The 19,603-nt window shown below is 35.7% G+C and overlaps 1 protein-coding gene across 13 annotated transcripts in view; it reads right to left on the reverse strand.

Moving 5' to 3' along the window:
- The window catches only part of ARHGAP28 (Rho GTPase activating protein 28), a 178,347-nt gene that overhangs the window by 12,363 nt on the left and 146,381 nt on the right, over positions 1-19,603 (reverse strand). For all 13 annotated transcript variants that reach the window (XM_088797906.1, XM_088797908.1, XM_019755792.3 and 10 more), the window contains 5 exons: positions 14,808-14,970; positions 8,922-9,004; positions 6,276-6,473; positions 5,808-5,921; positions 8-64 (listed from right to left, as the gene is read on the reverse strand). In XM_088797906.1, the coding sequence (XP_088654032.1) occupies positions 8-64; positions 5,808-5,921; positions 6,276-6,473; positions 8,922-9,004; positions 14,808-14,970 (615 nt within the window). The remainder of the gene's footprint in view (positions 1-7; positions 65-5,807; positions 5,922-6,275; positions 6,474-8,921; positions 9,005-14,807; positions 14,971-19,603) is intronic.

Below are 19,603 nucleotides of genomic sequence, written 5' to 3' on the forward strand. Positions count from 1 at the left end.
TTCTTACCATTCTTCTTGAAGAGGGTGATTTTTGTAGTACCTTTGATATTTTGGGGCTTGCAACCTAAATAAAACACATTTAGTTTTTAGGATTAATGTTGGGAAAACAAGCTGTTGTTATAAAGTATAAACTGGTATAATCTTTATGGAAAACATTTTGGGATACTTACCAAATTATAAAATGTATATGTACTTTGACCCAACAATTCCACATCTATAAATTTATCCTACAAATGTACTTCATTTATGAGAAATGATGTATAGCAAGTTTATTCATCGAAGCATAAATCAAAATAACAAAAGACTGGACACAATCTGTTCAATAATTGTGATGGCTTAAATAAATTGTGATGTGTCTATGGAATATCATGCAAAAGAAGCAGAGAAGAAAGCTTTTTGGACTGATGTGGAATAATCACCATGATTTTCTAAGACAGTAAAGCACGTTGCGGGACAGTGCTTCATGTGTGTTAGCACTCGTGTGAAAAAGGGGAATATATACTGATATTTGCTTGTATGTGCATAGCACCTCTCTGGAAGTATATATACCTGCATGTTCCTGTGCACACATACCCTTTCACTGGTGACATTATTTATCTGTGGGAGGGGAAGTCAGACGTGGCCAATTTTTATTCTATAGTTTATCCCACCTTTTGAAATTTGTAACCTGTTAATAAACTGTCTATTCCAATCAAAGTTATGAATTAAAAAACATGGTATTATAACTTTAAATTCTACCTTGGTTTTATTTACAATTAAAACATTGAAATAACTAACATTCATATAGCACTGTACAATTTACAAAGTGCTTTAAACACACAGTATATGAGTTGATACTAAGGATAACTCTGAGATAGATAATATTACTCCCCCAATCCCCAATTTATAGTAATGTTGAGGTTCAGAGAAATACTTTAATTTGCCCAGGCTCATAGGACTACTACCATGTTTCCCCGAAAATAAGACCTAGCCGAACCATCAGCTATAAAGCATCTTTTGGAGCAAAAATTAATATAAGACCAAATTATACTATATTATATCATACCTGGTATTATATTATATTATGTTATGTTATGTTATGTTATGTTATGTTATGTTATGTTATGTTATGTTATGTTATGTTATGTTATATTATATCATACTATATTATATATTATATACATGGTCTTATATTATATTAAGACCGGGTTTTATATTAATTTTTGCTCCAAAAGACACATTCGAGCTGATGGTCTGGCTAGGCCTTATTTTCAGGGAAACACAGTAGTTGGCAAAGCCTGACCTGACTTCAGTTTCAGCTCCACACGGATCATACTTTTGCCATAAATTTTTTCAGAGTGAAATTGGAAGAGTAAGGACTCCGAAAATCTGTCCCTCCATAAAAGCAATGAATAAACTAACAAAAACTGTCAGTATCAACTTTTTCAGGACTTGGGATACTAAATCAAAGGTTCAAGTAGGGGAGTGCTTAAGTAAGAAAAACAGCTGAATCTTGGTAAGAAAAACAAGATTTGTGGCATTTTAACGTACACTTTGCCATCTCTGTTCCTATTTCTTTGACAGCCTTGAAAATAATAGCCTGCATTCCTGATATAGGTACTGGAGTGAGCAAAAAAGACCTCATTCACAAAGAATTCTAATTATTTGTTCTGACTTGTCTGGTGGCTCCCTGGAAGAGTGACTCAAAAGGTTTGCCTTTAGCTTGCCTAATTTGGAACTTTATCAATGCTAAAATGCTATAATGTTGAAAACATCTATAGGCAAATATTTTAGTCATTGTTGCCTGATGCAGTGGACAAGAGTTGCAGAAAACAATAGAATAACCAAAAAGCTTTACAGGCAAGCCTAGAGGTTAGATGCTTTGAGGAATAAGAGCTTTGAAAAGATCTAACATAGTCCCGAGAATCTGGAAGGCCACGTTCATGTCGGGGGCTGTGCAAATGTTCAGGAAAGACCCGAAGAGAACTTAAGCTCTCATACCTGGTGGTCTAAGCAGGAAATGAAGACGCTACCTTGCTGAATGTTGAAGATGTGCCCCAACAAACACACAGAGCTCATCTGCAAAGATTTGGAGTTTTTTGGTTCCAGGGGTTTAAGCAAATCTCTGTCCAAAAAATAGCTAACCACAAAGCTAACGGCACAGTGACTTCAGCAGCCACACAAAACAAAGAATACAGACTTTACAAAATCAGTTCAGCAGAAAAGTCACTAAACAAATAAGCAACAGCTATAATAGCACCAGCAACAAACCCTGAGGAGGAGGAAATAATTGTATTTCCAAATTTGCCACATTATAATATTCCAAATATTCATTATTTAATAAAAAATTGTGAGTCAGGTAAAAAATGGCAAGAAATATGCTCCCATAAAAAGGAAAAAAAAGTTTCAGAAGAAACTCTTTAAACCTAGACATTGATATTACTAGAAAAAAACTTTAAATCAACTATCTTAAATATGTTTAATGAAGTAATGGGACCCATATCTACAAAACTAAAGAAACCATGAAAACAGTATCTTATCAAACAAAGACTATCGATAAAGATATAGAAAAAATAAAAAGAAATAAAATAGAAATTCTGGAGCTGAAAAGTCTGACTGAAATGAAAACTCCACTAGAGGGGATCAACAGCAGATTTAAAGAGACAGGAGAAAAAAAAAATCAGCAAATGTGAAGATAGGTCAACTGAGATTATCCAGTCTGAGGAACAGGAAGAAAAAAGAATGAAGAAAAATAAACAGAACCTAAGAAACTGTGGGACAATATCAAGTGCACCAACATATACATAGTGACAGCCCCAGAAGGAGAAGAGAGAAAGGGACAGAAAGAACATTGGAAGTAATATTGTCTGAAAATTCCCCCAAATTGCTAAAAGACATTGATCTAACTATCCAAAACAAACTACAAACAGGATGAACTCAAAGAGGTCCACACCAAAATACATCACAATCAAGCTATCAAAAGATAAAAAGAATCTTGAAAGCAGCAAGAGAAAAGTAACTCATCACACACAGGAGAACCTTAATACGATTAACAGCTGATTTTCCAACTGAGACCATGGAAGCCAGAAGACAATGGGATGACATATTCAAAGTGTTGAAAGAAAAACTTGTCAACCAAAATTGTATCTGGCAAAATAATCCTTTAAAAAATGGAGAAATTAAGGCAGATAAACAAAGCCAAGAGGATTCATTACTAACAGACTTTCTCTACAAGAAATGCTAAAGAGAGTCTGTCAGGCTGAAATGAATGGATGCTATACAGTAACTCAAATCCATCTCATATATCAAAAATAACTCAAAATGGAACAAAGATATAAATGTAAAAACTAAAACTATAAAATTCTTAGATGAAAACATAGGGTTAAAATCTTCATGATCTTGGATTTGACAAAGGATTCTTAGACATGACAACAAAACATGAGAACAAAAGAAATAGTGAATAAATTATACTCCATCATAATTTAAAACTTTTGTGCATCAAGGGATACAATCAACAAATTGAAAAGACAACTCCTAGAACGAGAAAAAATATTTTCAAATTATACATCTGATAAGGGAATTGAATCTAGGATACATGACGAACATTTACAACTTAATAATGAAAAGGCAAATAACCCAAACAAAAATGGGGAAGATTCTAAACAGACATTTCTCCAAGGAAGATATATGAACGGCCAATAAGCACATGAAAAGACGCTCAGCATCGTAAGTCTTCAGGGAAACACAAATCAAAACCACAATGAGAAATTACTTTGTACCCACTCGGAGGTTAGAATAAAAGATTCTGATAATACCAAGTGTGGGTGGAGATATGGAGAAATCTGAATCCTCATACACTGCTAGTGGGAATGTAAAATTGTGCAGCTGCTTTGGAAAACGGTGACAATTCCTCACATGAGTCACATAGGGTTTGCTATATGACCCAGCATACACCCAAAAGAGTTGAAAACATAGTCACAAAAAACTTGTATATTAATGTTTATAACAGCATTGTTCATAATAGCTAAAAGGTATAACAAACCCAAATGTCCATCAGCGCATGAATGGATAAACAATATGAAATGTATTCATGTAATGGAATATTATTCAGCCATAAAAAGAAGTACTGATACATACTACTAGTTGGATGAACCATGAAAATATAATGGGAAGTAAAATAAGCCAGTCATAAAAACCCCACATCATATGATTTTCATTCATTAAAAGTCCAGAATAGGGAACTCTGTAGAGACAGTAACTAGATTAGCAAACAGATTGATTACTTGTTGCTTAGGGCTGGGAGGTGGAAATGGAGCAGGCAGGGTTACGGGGATGATGGCCAAAGGGTGTGGGTTTTTCTTCTGAGATGATGAAAATGTTCTAGAATTGTGTTACTGGCTGCACATATCTGTGAATATACTAAAACCCACTAAATTGTACATTTTAAATGGATGAATTGTATAATATGTGGGTTATATCTCAATATATTTTTTTAAAGAGGGATATGAAATCAAATGAAAACAGGGGAAGACATGAAGTAATAATACATGCTACAATAAGGAAGAACCTTGAAAACAATAAGATAATTGAAAGATGTCAGAAACAAAAGGCTACCTATTGTATGATTTCATTTAAATTAAATGTCCAGAATAGGTAAATCCGTAGAGACAAACAGTAGATTAGTGTTTTTCAGGGGCTATGGGGTGGGGATAATGAGAAGTGAGTGCTTTATTGGTATAGGGTTTCTTTTTGGGGGGATGGTGAAAATATTCTGGAATTAGATAGTGGTAATGGTTGCATGACATTGAATATACTAAAACCAATGAATTGTACGTTTTAAAATAGTTAAAATGGTGAATTTTCTATTATGTGAATTACTCTCAAAACAAATCAAAATTTTTTTCCAAATAAATGTCATGGTTCTACTTGATCTGAAGTCACTTTGCCTATAACCAATAAGGGAAGCCAGCCATTCATCATGATTGTGATATCTCACTGCCTTGGTATTACTAGTCCATTCCCTGGGTGAACTTTCCCCTCCTTTCTCCCTTCAAAATGCTATCCTTCCTTTAAGATGCAGCTCAAATGCCACTTCTTCCATGAAGTTGTCCATATTTCCCATTTTGGAGTACATTTCTTTCTCCTCAGCATGGTTCTGGCACATGGCCTGCACAACTGATCTGGCATTTAATGCATATTCATTACTCTTATACACATTTATCTCCCACATTAGTTGTAAATTTCTTTAAGGGCAAAGTGAATTTCATGTATTTCTGCATCCTCCTCAAGGTCAAATACTATGCCTGACACCCATGAGCATCTTCAAATTAAACTAAGGCAATAAAAATAATGTTTCTAAAATATGTTTCCATTATGTATTTCCACACAAACAACTGTGTGAACACAAAAATTCTTCAGAATGCAATGACAACTTGAAGATAAGATATTCTTTCAGTATCTAGTCAAGAAAGAAATCTTTCTACTTATTAGATATACTGAATACTGGAATCTTAAATTTAGTTCACAGGGACAAAAATGTCAACTTTCAGCATTTTTGAGAACCATTTTAGCCTTAAGTACTTAACTGAACAGAATATTAAATAATCTTCATGATAGACATATTTCAAGAGCTTCAACCAAAATGCACATAATTCAATAAAATATTACTCTTTGATGGACACCACTTCCACAATGTTTACATAGTCACAAGACTGATACTTTATGAGACTATAAAATGTTGGGTTCTAAATTACAAGCTACTTCGTACCTCATTTTGAGAAATAAAAAACCTGGGTAGCAACAATATTTGCACCCTCCTTTGCTTTTACCTCTCGTTCTATGGTCTTCCTCCTTAGCAACTTTTTGACACTTGGGAGCTGCTTCTTTAACAACATCGTGGCTTCATTCATTCTTCTAACTTGAGTGATTAAGAAAGATGGAACCTGGAGAAGAAAAAGAGCTTGACTAGAAAGAAAACCCTTGAATTAAACCTTCCTAGTAGATTCTGTGTTCAGTTAAGGAAACTCCTTCTGGCCACTCAGTATCCTGGAACCAGGAACTGTGGCATTTGTCCTTGTAAAGATTAGAAAAAAACTATTAGGATTCTTGTTCAAAAGAGAGAACATGCTCAGGAGGAGCCCTTAAAGAATGTATAAAGATGCCACCTGCAACCTGGGATTCTATCATCGTATTTCCTCCCTGTGACTAAGGGCATTGCTTGCTCATGGAGCCTTTAGGTTTCCTGAGTGCTGGTTGACTCCCAAGGAGTACGTCACAGTCATCACACAGTTACTCACCTTCCACAAGATTTTTTGGTACTTAAGCATTAGGCGGATGATATGGGCTGCAGTGTTTGCTAACAGTAATTCTTCATAATCAGAATGTTTGCTTCTACTGAAGAAAAGGTTTGGTGCCATTACAGTAGAAATGTTCCATATACTCATTCGGTTTTTTGATTCGTTGGCAATCACTTTATTGAAGAATGTCATGAGGGCCTAAAAAGAAAGCATTGTGTCACACTATTGTAAATTATTAAAAGGCACCACTGATCACTATCATTTATTTCTATACCCATTCAGTGTGCCTCTGGAAAACTGTCAGAATATTGTCAGAAGTTTAGAATAGTTAAATGTCATGTTTCTCTTTTACTTGCTTAAAAGTGCTAATGAGAAATGTGAACAGTTTATTCAATTCTCTGCTTCATAAAAATAACTTTCTTTTTGCATAGTTTATTAAATTGGAGTCTATATACATAATAGTTTGCATTTTCTTATTGTCTTTTATATTAAACAAGTTTGACAAATATTAAAATTAAATAGTAAACTGGGAAGAGAAAACACTGCAGCTCAAAACAACATGAAATGCAGTTTTGTTGTGAAGAAAGAAAAGTAATTCTAAAATACACCTTTAATTTAAAGAATTACTGTTAAAAACTATTTACTGTTTCCTTGGGGTGGGGGGGGGGGAGGAATTAAGAAATGAGTATCTCATTCCTCAGCCCAAATGTAAATACAATTCAAAATTTAAAAATTTTACTTATTGGGTGTCTTTTTTCTATTGCTTTTCAATTTTGGAATCTTCAACCGACCAAAAGAAAAGGCTTACATGCAGCTGTTTTCAACATTAAAAAAAGAATTTGAGAAAGCTTAATAAAAGTTTGGCTGAGCCACCAAAGTATAAATGCTTCTCAGACCTTCTGAAATTCACCAAGGGGACTGAAATCCTAAATGGAGATACTTTGTAGTTTTCCAAGTTTGAATTCTGCTACAGTATTTGTAATGAGAAAATGGATAGCACATAAGTAATAATAGTTAACATTTATTTGAGGGTTTATTGTGAGCCAGGCATTATTCTTAGTAAATATACACATATGTGTCCATACACACACACACACACACACACACACACACACACACACACACATATCCACTCATTTTATCATCAGTCCAAATCCTGTGGGGTAGGTACTATTATTAACACTGTTTTTCAGATAAAGAAACTAAGGTGGAGAAGGACTGATAGCTTTGCCCAGCATCAGTGCATTAAGTGACAAAGCCAGGATTTGAACCAAAGAAACCTGATTCTTAAGCCAGAACTCTTGATCTCTATACTACACCAACTTCAATCTCAGTTCTAGTCACAATTTAGAATCGAAGGAGAGAAGGAGGGAAGGATGGAGGGAGGGATAGAAGGAGGGAGGGAGTGAGAGAGGAGGAGAGAGAGAAAGAGAGAGAGAGAAAGAGAGAGAGATTGATTCTTTACCAGTCCTGTAATGTTGTTTGATGACCTTCTGTTACAAATGTATTGAATTATTTGATAATTGTTGCATCCTCAGTTATATGAAAGGGTAGATGGCATTTTGACCCAGATATCCAAAACCAGATGCATTTATTTTGATAAAAGAACATTGTTTAGACAAAGCCTAAAAGCAAGCTAATAAATTTCCAGCTTTTGAAAAATTACCAAATTATATTAGAAAAAGACATTCTTATGTCATAGCCAACCCCCATCTTCAGGTTGAGGATATAATATAATTAACACATTATATTTAACATAGATGATTTCACTATGTAGGAGGAAAGGTCCTTACCAAACTGAAATGTTTCATGAGAGGTATATTAAAAATCATCTTTGTTTTCAGCATTATGTTTACTGGCCTCAAAATTATTGGCCCTTTCCAACTCGTCCTTACCTCATTTCAAAGATTTTCAACATCTGTTTTACATATAACAAATTTCCTATTGTATACAGAATCATTATAAAAATAGCAAAAGAAAATTCAAGTTTTACCAATATACAGAGAAGAAATGAATTTGAAATAAAGGGAGGGATATTTGGGGCAAAGAACTATGGAATAGGATTCTATCAAATGTTTTATTATATATTAATGAAGAAAGCATTTTTCTGAGCTTAATTTTCCTAATCTGTAAAGTGACAAGATCCTATGAGGTAAGCTCTAAAATTCAGATTGTAGAACTCCTTAAATTGAATTGAATTTATAAATTGTAAGTCATAAACATTTAAAATTTTATTTAAATCAGTGGTTTCAAATTTCTTCCCCAAGGACACTCATCAAATCTTTTGCCACTAAAGTGGGCAATTGCAGACCCACAATTACAGAATTTTATATCTTATAACTTATACAATGGTCTCATTTACTTCTGACATTATTCCATTTAGGTCTTTTATCTTTGATTTTCCTACTCCTAACCCTAGCTCAGTGCCTGGTGTGTGGTAGACACTTAATAGCTCTTAACAGATTAAGTGAATGAAATTTAAATGCTCAAATAAGATTGCAGGATTTACTTTTCCTCAGGAGAACAGCAGGGGTAATATGGAAAGGCAGTAGTTTGCAGCACGCTCAGCTGGCTTAGTAAGATGTCATCTCAATTTTCATTTCTCCAGCTAAGCCAATGACAGACCATAAGGTCCATATAACATACCTGGGCTGTGTCCCTGTTGGCATCAGGCAGTGCCATGACCATGAGGTGTAAGGCTTGAAATTGTACTTTGATGTGAGGCCCTCCTAATAAAAAAAAACAGAAAGAACCACACATTTGGAACACCACGGATGTATTCTGACAGCATTTCTTGCTAACATCGGGTGGCACAGAAAAGATTCTGACAGGTCTGGATGGTAAGGAATCAATTTTTGTGCCCAACAATGTAAATTGGTTTGCTTGGACAAACGTCTCAGTTTATCAACTCCTCTTTCACATCACATGATGCTATTGTCAAGGCAGGTGACCAACAAGATCCTCAAAATAATTCTGGATTTGTATAACTTTTCCCTTTTCAAAATACTTTCACAGATCTTGCTTTACTTTTATGTTACAAACAGAACGCTTAAAGCTCAATTCAAGAGAAAATAAATCTTGCTTCCATATAAAGAAGGAGCAAAGTATAATTACTGGGAGCATAGATCGTAGAACCAGATTAAAATCCTGCATCTACTACTTAGCCACTGACTGATCTTGGTCAGGCCATTTAATCCCGCATCACTTCTATTTTATCATCCATAAAATGCAGTAGCCATCACACCTACTTCACTGGGCTGTTCCAAATATGAAGTGAATTAAAACTCAAAATGGATTAAAGACTTGTACATAAGACCTGAAACCATAAAACTCCTAGAAGAAAACTTAGGCGGTAAGCTCCTTGACATAAGTCTTGGTGATGAATTTTTGAATCTGGTACCATAAGCAAAGCAACAAAAGGAAACATAAACAAGTAAGACTATATCAAACTGCAAAGCATCTGCACAGGAAAGGAAACCATCAACGAAATGAAAAGGTAACCTACTGAATGCAAGATATACTTGCAAATCACATATCTGATAAGGGGCTAATGGGCAACACATATAAAGAACTCATACAACACAATAGCAAAAACCCCCAAACAATCCAGTTAAAAAATGGGCAGAAGATCTGAGCAGACATTTCTCCAAAGAAGATATACAAATGGCCAATAGACATATGAAAAGATGTTCAACATCACTAATCATCAAGGAAATGCAAATCAAAACCACAGTGAGACATCACTTCATACCTGTTAGAATGACTATTATAAAAAAGACAAGAAATAGCAAGTGTCGGCAAGGACATGGAGAAAAGGAAACCCTTGTGCACTGTTAGTAGAAATGTAAATTGGTGCAGCCACTATGGTAAACAGTATGGAGCTGTGTCAAAAAATTAAAAGCAAATTTATCATATGATTCAGCAATTCTACTTCTGGATATTTATCTGAAGAAAACAAAAACACTAACTCAAAAAGACATATGCACTTCCATTTTCACTGCAGCATTATTTACAGTAGTTAAGATACGGAAACAGTCTAAGTGTCCATCAACGGATGAATGGATAAAGAAATTGTGTGATATATACACATATATAGTTATATATAGTTTTTTTATATATAGTTATATATATATATATATATATATATACACCTATATATAGCTACCTATATATATATAACTATATAGTTATATAGAGATAGACAGATAGATAGATATAAAACAATGGAATGTTATTAGCCATAAAAAATGAAATCTTGCCATTTGTAATAACGTGGATGGACTTTGAGGGTGTTATACTAAGTAAAATAAGTCAGAGAAAGACAAATACTGTATGGTCTCTATGTGAAATCTAAACCTGAAAATTACTCACCTCCCAGAGAAAACCCCAACCCTCCCCCCAAAACTAAGCTCATAGATAGAGAACAAATTCGAAAAAAAAAATTACTAAAACTTACTTAAGGCTTTGTGATTTGGGTAACTAAATAAAATCCATTTGTAAATGGTTAAATTATCCTTTTGTGGGGTTGTGACTCATGTCCCAACTTTATAGTTTTTCCTGGGTTGTGACAGTTACAGAAATGGCAAGGTGTGGTCACCTGTCAAGTCTCTCAGGAAAAATTTTCTCAGCAATATTTTGAAAAGTCTGGACCAGTTTGCCTTTGCCCTTGTGGGTGCATTATGTAGCAAGTGCACTAAAGTGCTAGACTTTCACTTGGGCGCCATTAAGTAAACGTCTTGAGAATGTGCAAATCCACTGCTCTGTATGAGACAGAGCTGAGATATCCTTTTTTCCACATAAGGACAGATTGTTATACTTGAATTAGTACTTCTTATTCAAATATGGATTCAGAAAATCAGAGTGTAAACCTTCTTTTAATACCAAGAGTAACAAAATCCATAAAGGGTGCTGCTTTTGTGCAGAATGGTTTAGATGGAGTAATCCCTATAGCTTCAGAAATGTGGGCTTTGTTTCATAACTAAGATTTCCTTTTTTATGTTGACTGCCTCTAAAAACTCATTTCTTTCTTCATATTGGAGTGTCTCAGAAAATCAGAAAACCTTTTGTTTTCATACCACGCCTTCTGTAGCGGAAACTGTGACATGATGCCTGCATCGCCCCCTTCAGGAATGAAGGACCTAGTCCCTCAGCTGTCAGCTCCTCCTAGAAATTGCTCCTCTAGTTGTTTTTTCTTAAGGTCATGCTTGTCAGGTGCAGTCTACATTCCAGTGACTGACTGATTCGGAGTCAAAATGCTCAACTTTCTCACTGCAATGGGAAAGAAATCTGAAAGGCCACCCCAGCTTCAGAGCTCTCCAAAGGGTCACATGAGGTCTTGGCTGAGACCACATCACTGCCCAGCCTTATCCTCTGCACAAGTTGGCGTCCTTTTCCTTCCCTTTCAGGAGTATGGAACCCAAGTATACACCCTAGTAAATATTCTACACAAACTAATCTCAGTCTTAGGTGCTGTTTCTGGGGAACCCAAAAAAGCTTCAATCATGAGCAACCTCTAAGGCATAGCTATTATTAGCAAAGATGTTAACTTAAAGCTTTAAATAAGGTAGCTTCTGTAAACAGTGCCCAGCATTGGAAAAAAAAAAAAAAGATTAAATGAGTTAATATGTGTAGAGTGTTTACATTAGTGCCTGTAAATAGTTACCTCTATATGTGTTTGCTTTTGTTATGATTAATGACACATATTCTAGTTCTTAAATGGACATTTAGGGAAGGTGATTGTAGTTAGATCTTTGGAGATTGTTGATATTTTATTCCTTAACAATGACAGAAGATGGCGCCAGAGGGTTGGCCATTTTAGGGAAGGGGTTTTAGCCATTCCATCCCCAACTGGATAATCCACAACCAACTGTGCTGAAAATGTAGTTTACCACAGCATCCAGGCTTTGCTTTGTCTCTCTGTGTTCCCCTCAAAATGGAATCTTAGAGGGGAGATTCTGGCAGGAAGCATCACATTCTAGAATCCCTGGGGAGTTCTCAAGTTGAAGAAAAATCTATTTACACGCAATGGATGAAAGCCAGTCAGCTGCCTGTAATGTTACTTAGCTTTACAGTAGTGGACGAGCTTGTCCTGTGACAAGCTACTTGTTACAGGAGGTTGTGTGCACCTGGGTTAGGAGTAATGACTAATGTAAATAAGCATGTAATGAAGGGACAGTTGGGAGGACTATTTATAGGAGCATATCATATCGTCTCAGCACAATCCCCAAGTGGCTTTCTAGAAATTAATGTCAAATTTATAAACAACAATGACACAGGTCAGGATATTTTTGAAAACAGCTAATGCATGCTGACATGAGTTTGCCTGAATAACAGGAACTATTATTATAGCACATCTCAGTACAAAGCATTTAGGGACAGAGATAGCATTATTTTAATGAGTAAACTGCAGGCTAAGGGCTATCTATAATCTTTGAAAGCAACCAAAGAAACCCTCTGGTGGGGGGAGACAATAGATACTGATATGGATTCTATAGTTCTACCAATTTCAGAGAAATTATGAAGTTCCCTTTAATATAAAAAAATCTAGGGGCCGGCCCGGTGGCTCAGGTGGTTAGAGCTCCATGCTCCTAACTCTGAAGGCTGCCGGTTCGATTCCCACACGGGCCAGTGGGCTCTCAACCACAAGGTTTCCAATTCAATTCCTCGAGTCCCGCAGGGGATGGTGGGCTCCGCCCCCTGCAACTAAAACTGAACAAGGCACCTTGAGCTGAGCTGCCGCTGAGCTCCCCTATGGCTCAGTGGGTTGGAGTGCGTCCTCTCAACCACAAGGTTGCCGTTTCAACTCCCGCATGGGATGGTGGGCTGCACCCCCTGCAACTAGAAACAGCAACTGGACCTGGAGCTGAGCTACGCCCTCCACAACTAAGACTGAAAGGACAACAACTTGAAGCTGAACGGCACCCTCCACAACTAAGATTGAAGGGACAACAAATTGACTTGGAAAAAAGGCCTGGAAGTACACACTGTTCCCCAGTAAAGTCCTGTTCCCCTTCCCCAATAAAATCTTTTTTAAAAAAAATCTATAATACAAATTTTAAAAAAAAGATTAAAAACCTAAACTGGCAAATAATCCATTTTTATTTTATTTGGGAAACCTGGCCCTACACCATTTTGTGGTTAATGAGCATTCTCCAAACTCGATTTCAGAGTATACGGAAGGGCAACTTAAACACACAGATGCACGTCTATAATCTTCCCTTCAGAAAATCTCACTACAACTAGAGCTTACTCTAGGTGGCAAAAAGGCTATTTTCCCTGCTGGTAGCAGCCCAGAACTTTGGGCTTCCTGCAGGGTTGGCTGGTTTTAATTCACTGCAATATAGTATTTTTCCCTTTCAAATTCACACAAAGACAGGAGGACTCCTCTGTGAACCTTTTTACGATATTTTCCAGACTCTCTCCCTTCAGTGAAGCATACTGGCTGTAATCAGATAGGGAACAATGGAGCTATACAGTGGCCAACCATTTTATATAGGGTGTGTCCTCTCAATCTGCCTACAGCCATTTTCTGTCCATGTAGAATCACCATTTACTTAACATGCTTGTACAGCAGGTCCTCAAATAATATTTTCTCATTCAACGTTGTGTTATTCAACTTATAATGTTGATGAGATGCCATAGGAGCTTAACTCTTGTTTATATCACTTAGCCTGTGATGAAATTGGTTTCCTTATACATCATTTTGCTTAAAGTTGCAGAACCTATCAGTGATGGTAAGGGAGGACATATTGTATATATCTAGGTCTGTGACCCCTGAATTCCTTAGGTTAGTAGTCAAAGTCCCCACTATCTAGCCCCATTCTATTTTTCTAAATTTCTCTCTTGTCACACTCTCCAAAGTATTCAATCCTAAAGCTGAAACCATGCCAACTTATTCCCTCACTGCCAAATACAACACACATTTTCCAGTTACTATATTTTTATGAAAGTATGTCATTTAAGGCCTAATCTATGTCACTTTGTAATTTTCAGAAATACTATGTGATATTATAATTTTCAGACACAAAACAACCTTTGTGTAACATTTATTATGTGCTACATCATCAGCCCAGGACCTCAGTTTTAAAGAAGAGAGAAGGCTTGTATTTCTTGAAGGACTATTTATTATGCACCAGGCACTATTCTAGATGTCTTCATTCAGTGCCCACAACAACCCTGACACATAAATATTATCTGTAATTTATAGGCATAGTAATGAAGCTCAGAATGGCTGACTGCGTGACTAACAGATGGCTGAACAGGAATTCAAATCTCAAGGGCCTATTCTCTCTGCAAACCCCTCTGCCTTTTAACGATTATAAAACCCTCTAAATCATATCTATCAGACTTCGATATATAAATATGTAAAGAGATGACTATTTACTACCACATGCAATATTTCACCAAGCATTGTCAGGAAAGAGCAAATACATACATTTCTGATCACATATGATTATGCAATCTTTCTTCTACTGTATGTCACTTTATTGAGCTTATAACTTAGTCCGTTCACACTTAACATCTTCTACCTACTTTCCATTAGAGTGATGAAGGCAGGTATATATTCCACAGGGAAGAGAGAAGTGGGTAGTTCTCTGAAAAATGCTTTCAACATCACTGCAGCTTCTCTATGGCACATTTTGTCCCATTTAAATTTATCAGCATTAAATTTGGCATCCAGTTCTTCACGGTATTGCTGCAAATTAAGGAAAACAGTCAATATTTAATGAGCTTTTACCACCTGACCCACTTTGAAAACTGTCATTACACAAACTATTTTTGTAAACAGATTAAAAAGCTGATATCTACTAAGCCTAACTTTTTTCAACATGATTAAATTATTGAAATAGTTATTTCTAAATGAATGTTTAAAAATTTTTTCTAAAATCTTTTTAGAATACTGTTAATCTTGAAATCATTTGCTAATTCTACACAAACATAAAAGTGCTTTACTCAGATCACAGTCTCATTTATGTGGTTTTGGCAGAATACCACCTATCCCCACATGATAATGCACTGTTAGATTTTCACAAAACCTCCATTTCCCTTTTTCCTTTCGCCATCTATTTCTAAATTAGATCATGAATGTATACTTCTCAGCTAGTTCATATCCAGAATGAGAAATATCCAAATAAAGGAACTCTAACCTCACTGCAACATGCAGACCAACTGACATCTTCCTGGAGTAGTTACAGCAAAGTTTTATTCCAAGACATACATATGTCTTGCACATGTTTGCATGCTTGTCCAATCCTTCATAAGGCTTAAAACACTGTGTAATACTTTTTAAAAAATCACTAAGCCTCCATTTAGTTCTACTTGGTAATACATTTTACATTATCAATTCATTTGATTATTAGTGCCACCCTTTCTCTATGTTTCTTTTTCAAAGTCAAACTCATTTCCTACTGCTCTTTGGAACTACAGAGTTTGCCTATTAATATCAGGCAGTTATTGGCAGTTCCCCAACTGATACTAACTTCTCAAAAAAAAAAAAAAATACTTAGAAAGGTAACACTGAAAACTCTCAGTTTCTTTAAGACCTCTGCTTTATTCTCATGAGAAGCCTAATTCTTCTAGCCTTAAACATGCATAGCCAGAGTCAATTTCCAAACAAGAAATAAACATGCTGATGGCTCTCAGAGCCTGCAAAATGGGAGTACCTTGGCAGGACATGTCTTTTACAGAGAGACAGGCATGATTTCGAGCCACCCTCTGATGACATCAAAAGAAGGACTTCCTGTCCTTGAGAAGTTCTCAATACGATAGGAATAATACAGCTAATCAATCAACCCTATGGTGATAAATACACTTCGTAAAGAACTGAAGCATATATATATATATATATAAAACCTTCTTGAAATAAAAGAGAGCAGGCTCTAGGAAGAAGAGAATACATGAGATCCACTCTTCGCCTTTAGATGTGTTGTAATCCAGTGGACAGAACTATTTCATGAGCTCCTAATGCTAAGTTAGGATATTAAATACTATAAGAAAAATCACACATTGGATGCCAAGCAGTCATGAAAAAGAATCAAACTCTGCTATGGCAAAGTCTTGAGGACTACTGAGGAACTTGCCAGGGGAAGAGGAAATAGAAAGGTGTCCTGGATAGAAGAAACTGCTCAAGCAGTGATATAAGTGCAAGGAGACTCAGTGGGTCTGGGAAACACCAATTAGTTCAGTGTGGCTGGAGCATCATGGGTAAGGAGGAGAGTAAAGAGAGAGATGAGACTGAGGAGCAGACCAGTGTCAATCCTAAGGTGACTGCACTTCATTCTGTAGGCAAGGAGGCAACACGGGACATTTCCAAGCAAGAGAATGACGAGGTGGCATTTACCTTTTCTGACAGCCAGATGCAAAAGTGATTTGGAAGAGCGTGGTGCTTGGCACTGGTTAAAGAGCAGGCCAGTAGCAAGGAAAGCAGTTATTGGGCAATGGCACCATTTCTGGTGACAGATAATCAAGGACTAACCTGGAAAAGCAGTTGTAAGACAGAAAGAAAGGGTCATTTAAGAAATACCATTGAGGGAAAATTCTCAAGAATCAGTGATGACTTTAGAGCTGCTCTCTAGAAAGGTAGGCTGCGGATGCCATCTTGATGCTTTCCCTTTGCATTGCTCCAGTTTGTCAGTATCTCCCAGAAAAGAGCTTATACACTTGTCTAGAGCTCCAATTATTCCAACTGATGGCAAGGGGATATCGCCAGGTCACCTGGCCAGGAGGATTTAAGCTTGCAGTCCCACAGTATATATTTGCATACTTTTAAAAGCTCTTCCCTGAGTACTTGGACAAGCACAAAGGTTAGAGAGATGACAAAGAGTTGGGGCAAGGTTTAACAACATGGTTCATCTCCTACACAAGGCCGCTCCTTAAAGACTGGGAGAGTTGTTTCATCTACTGTATAGAAACAGAACAGAGAGACCAGAAAAATTAAGAAACAAAGGAACATGTTCCAAATGAAAGAATAAGATAAAACTTCAGAAATAAACCTTAACAAAACAGAGATAAGCAATATAGCGGACAAAGAATTCAAAGTAATGGTCATAAACATGCTGACCAAACTGGGCAGAAGAATGGATGGACACAGTAAGAACTTCAACAAAGAGATGGAAAATACAATAAAGTACCAAATAGAAGTCACAGAGCTGAAGAATATAGTAACTGAACTGAAAAATACACTAGAGGGGGTTCAATAGCAGATTAGCTGAAGCAGAAGAAATGTTCAGTCAACTGGAAGATATGGCAGTGTAATTCACCTAATCAGAGTATCAAAAAGAAAAGAGTAGAAAAAAGTGATTATAGTTTAGAGAGCATTTGTGACAACATGAAACAGACTAACATTTGCATAACAGGAGTCCCAGGAGAAGAGAGAGAAAGGGGCAAAAGTCTTGTTTGAAGATATAGTGGCTTAAAATTTCTCTAACATGGTGAAGGAAACAGATATCCAGATCAAGGAAGCCCAGAGAGTTCCAATAAGGATAAACCCAGAGACCCATACTAAGAAATATTACAATTAAAACGTCAAAATTTAAAGACAAGGACAGAATATTAAAAACAACGAGAGAAAAACAACCTGTTACATACAAGGGATACCCAAAAAACCCATCAACAGATTTTTCAGCAGGAGCTTTACAGATCAGAAGGGAGTGGCATGATATATTCAAAGTGCTGAGAAAAAAAAATCTTCCTATCAAGAATGCTCTACCCAACAAAGTTATCATTCAGAATTGAAAGAGAGTTTTCCAGGCAAGCAAAAGCTAAAGGAACTCATCACCATTAAATGGGCTTTATCATAAATATTAAAGGGACTTCTTTAAGCTGAAAAGAAAGGGTAATAATTAGTAACAATAAAACCTGTTAAAGAATAAGTCTCTCTGAAAAGGTAAATATATAGCAAAAATAACAGACTAATCACTTATAAAGCTAGTGTGAAGGTTAAAAGACAAAGGTAGTAAAAATAACTATGATTGAAACAATTAGTTTAGAGATACACAGGATAAAAAGATGTAAAATGTGACATCAAAAACATAAAACATGTAGTAGGGGAGAGTAAAAATATTGAGCTTTAGAATGAAATCAAACTTAAGTTGTCAAATTAAAATAGACATTTATAGATATAAGTTGTTAACATCTAAGCTTCATGGTAACCACAAAGCAAAAACCTAGTTGTAAATACACAAAAATAAAGGAACATAAATATACCACTAACGAAAGTAATCAAACCAGAAAAGAAGAAAACAAGAGAAGAAAGGAATAGAGAAGAACTACAAAATGCCCCATAAATAACAAAATGGCAATAAGTACATACCTATCAACAATTACTTTAAATATAAATGGACAAAATTCTCCAATAAAAATACACAGAGAGTTTGAATGGATAAAAAAACAAGATTTATCTATATGTTGTCTAAGAGAGACTCACTTTAGGTGTAAGAACACACAGAAACTGAAAGTGAAGATGTGGAAAAAGATATTCCATGCAAATAGAAACCAAAAGAATTCTGGAGTAACTATACTGATATCAGACAAAACAGACTTTAAAACAAAGACTGTAGTAAGAGACAATGATGGGCATTGCATAATGATAAAGGGGACCATCCAACAATAGGATATAACATTTGTAAATATGCACTCAAAATAGAAGCACCTAAATACATAAAGCAACTATTAACACCCCTAAAGTAAGAAATAGACAACAATTACAATAGTAAGTGATTAACATGTCCATAGAGTCAGTGTAATCCCTATAAAAATTTCAATGACATTTTTTCAAAGAAATAAAACAAATATTCTAAACTTTTTTTTATGTAACCACAAATAACACCAAGGGGCAATACGTTCTTGAGAAAGAAGAACAAAACTGGAGGCATCATGCTCCCTGATTTAAAACTATATTACAAAGCTATAGTAGTTAAAATAGTATGGCATTGGCTTTAAAACAGACACATAGATTGTTGAAACAGAATGGAAAGCCCAGAAATAAACGCACACATATATGGTCAATTAATATGCAACAAAGGAACCAATAATATACAATGAAAAAAGACAGTCTCTTTAATAAATGGTGTTGGGAACACTGGACAGCCACATGCAAAAGAATTAAACTCGACCACTATCTTATATCATACACAAAAATTAACTGAAAAATGTATTAAACATTTGAGTCGAAGACCTAAAGCCATAAGACTCCTAGAAGAAACCATAGGTAGTAAGCTTCTTGACATAGATCTTGGCAATGATCTTTTGGATCTGACACCAAAAGCAACAAAAGTAATAATAAATAAGTGGGACCACATCAGATTAAAAAGCTTATGCACAGCAAAGGA

The sequence above is a fragment of the Rhinolophus sinicus genome, chromosome 4 (genome assembly GCF_057876585.1).
Source record: "Rhinolophus sinicus isolate RSI-liver-muscle chromosome 4, RSI-T2T, whole genome shotgun sequence".
Lineage (NCBI taxonomy): Eukaryota > Metazoa > Chordata > Mammalia > Chiroptera > Rhinolophidae > Rhinolophus > Rhinolophus sinicus.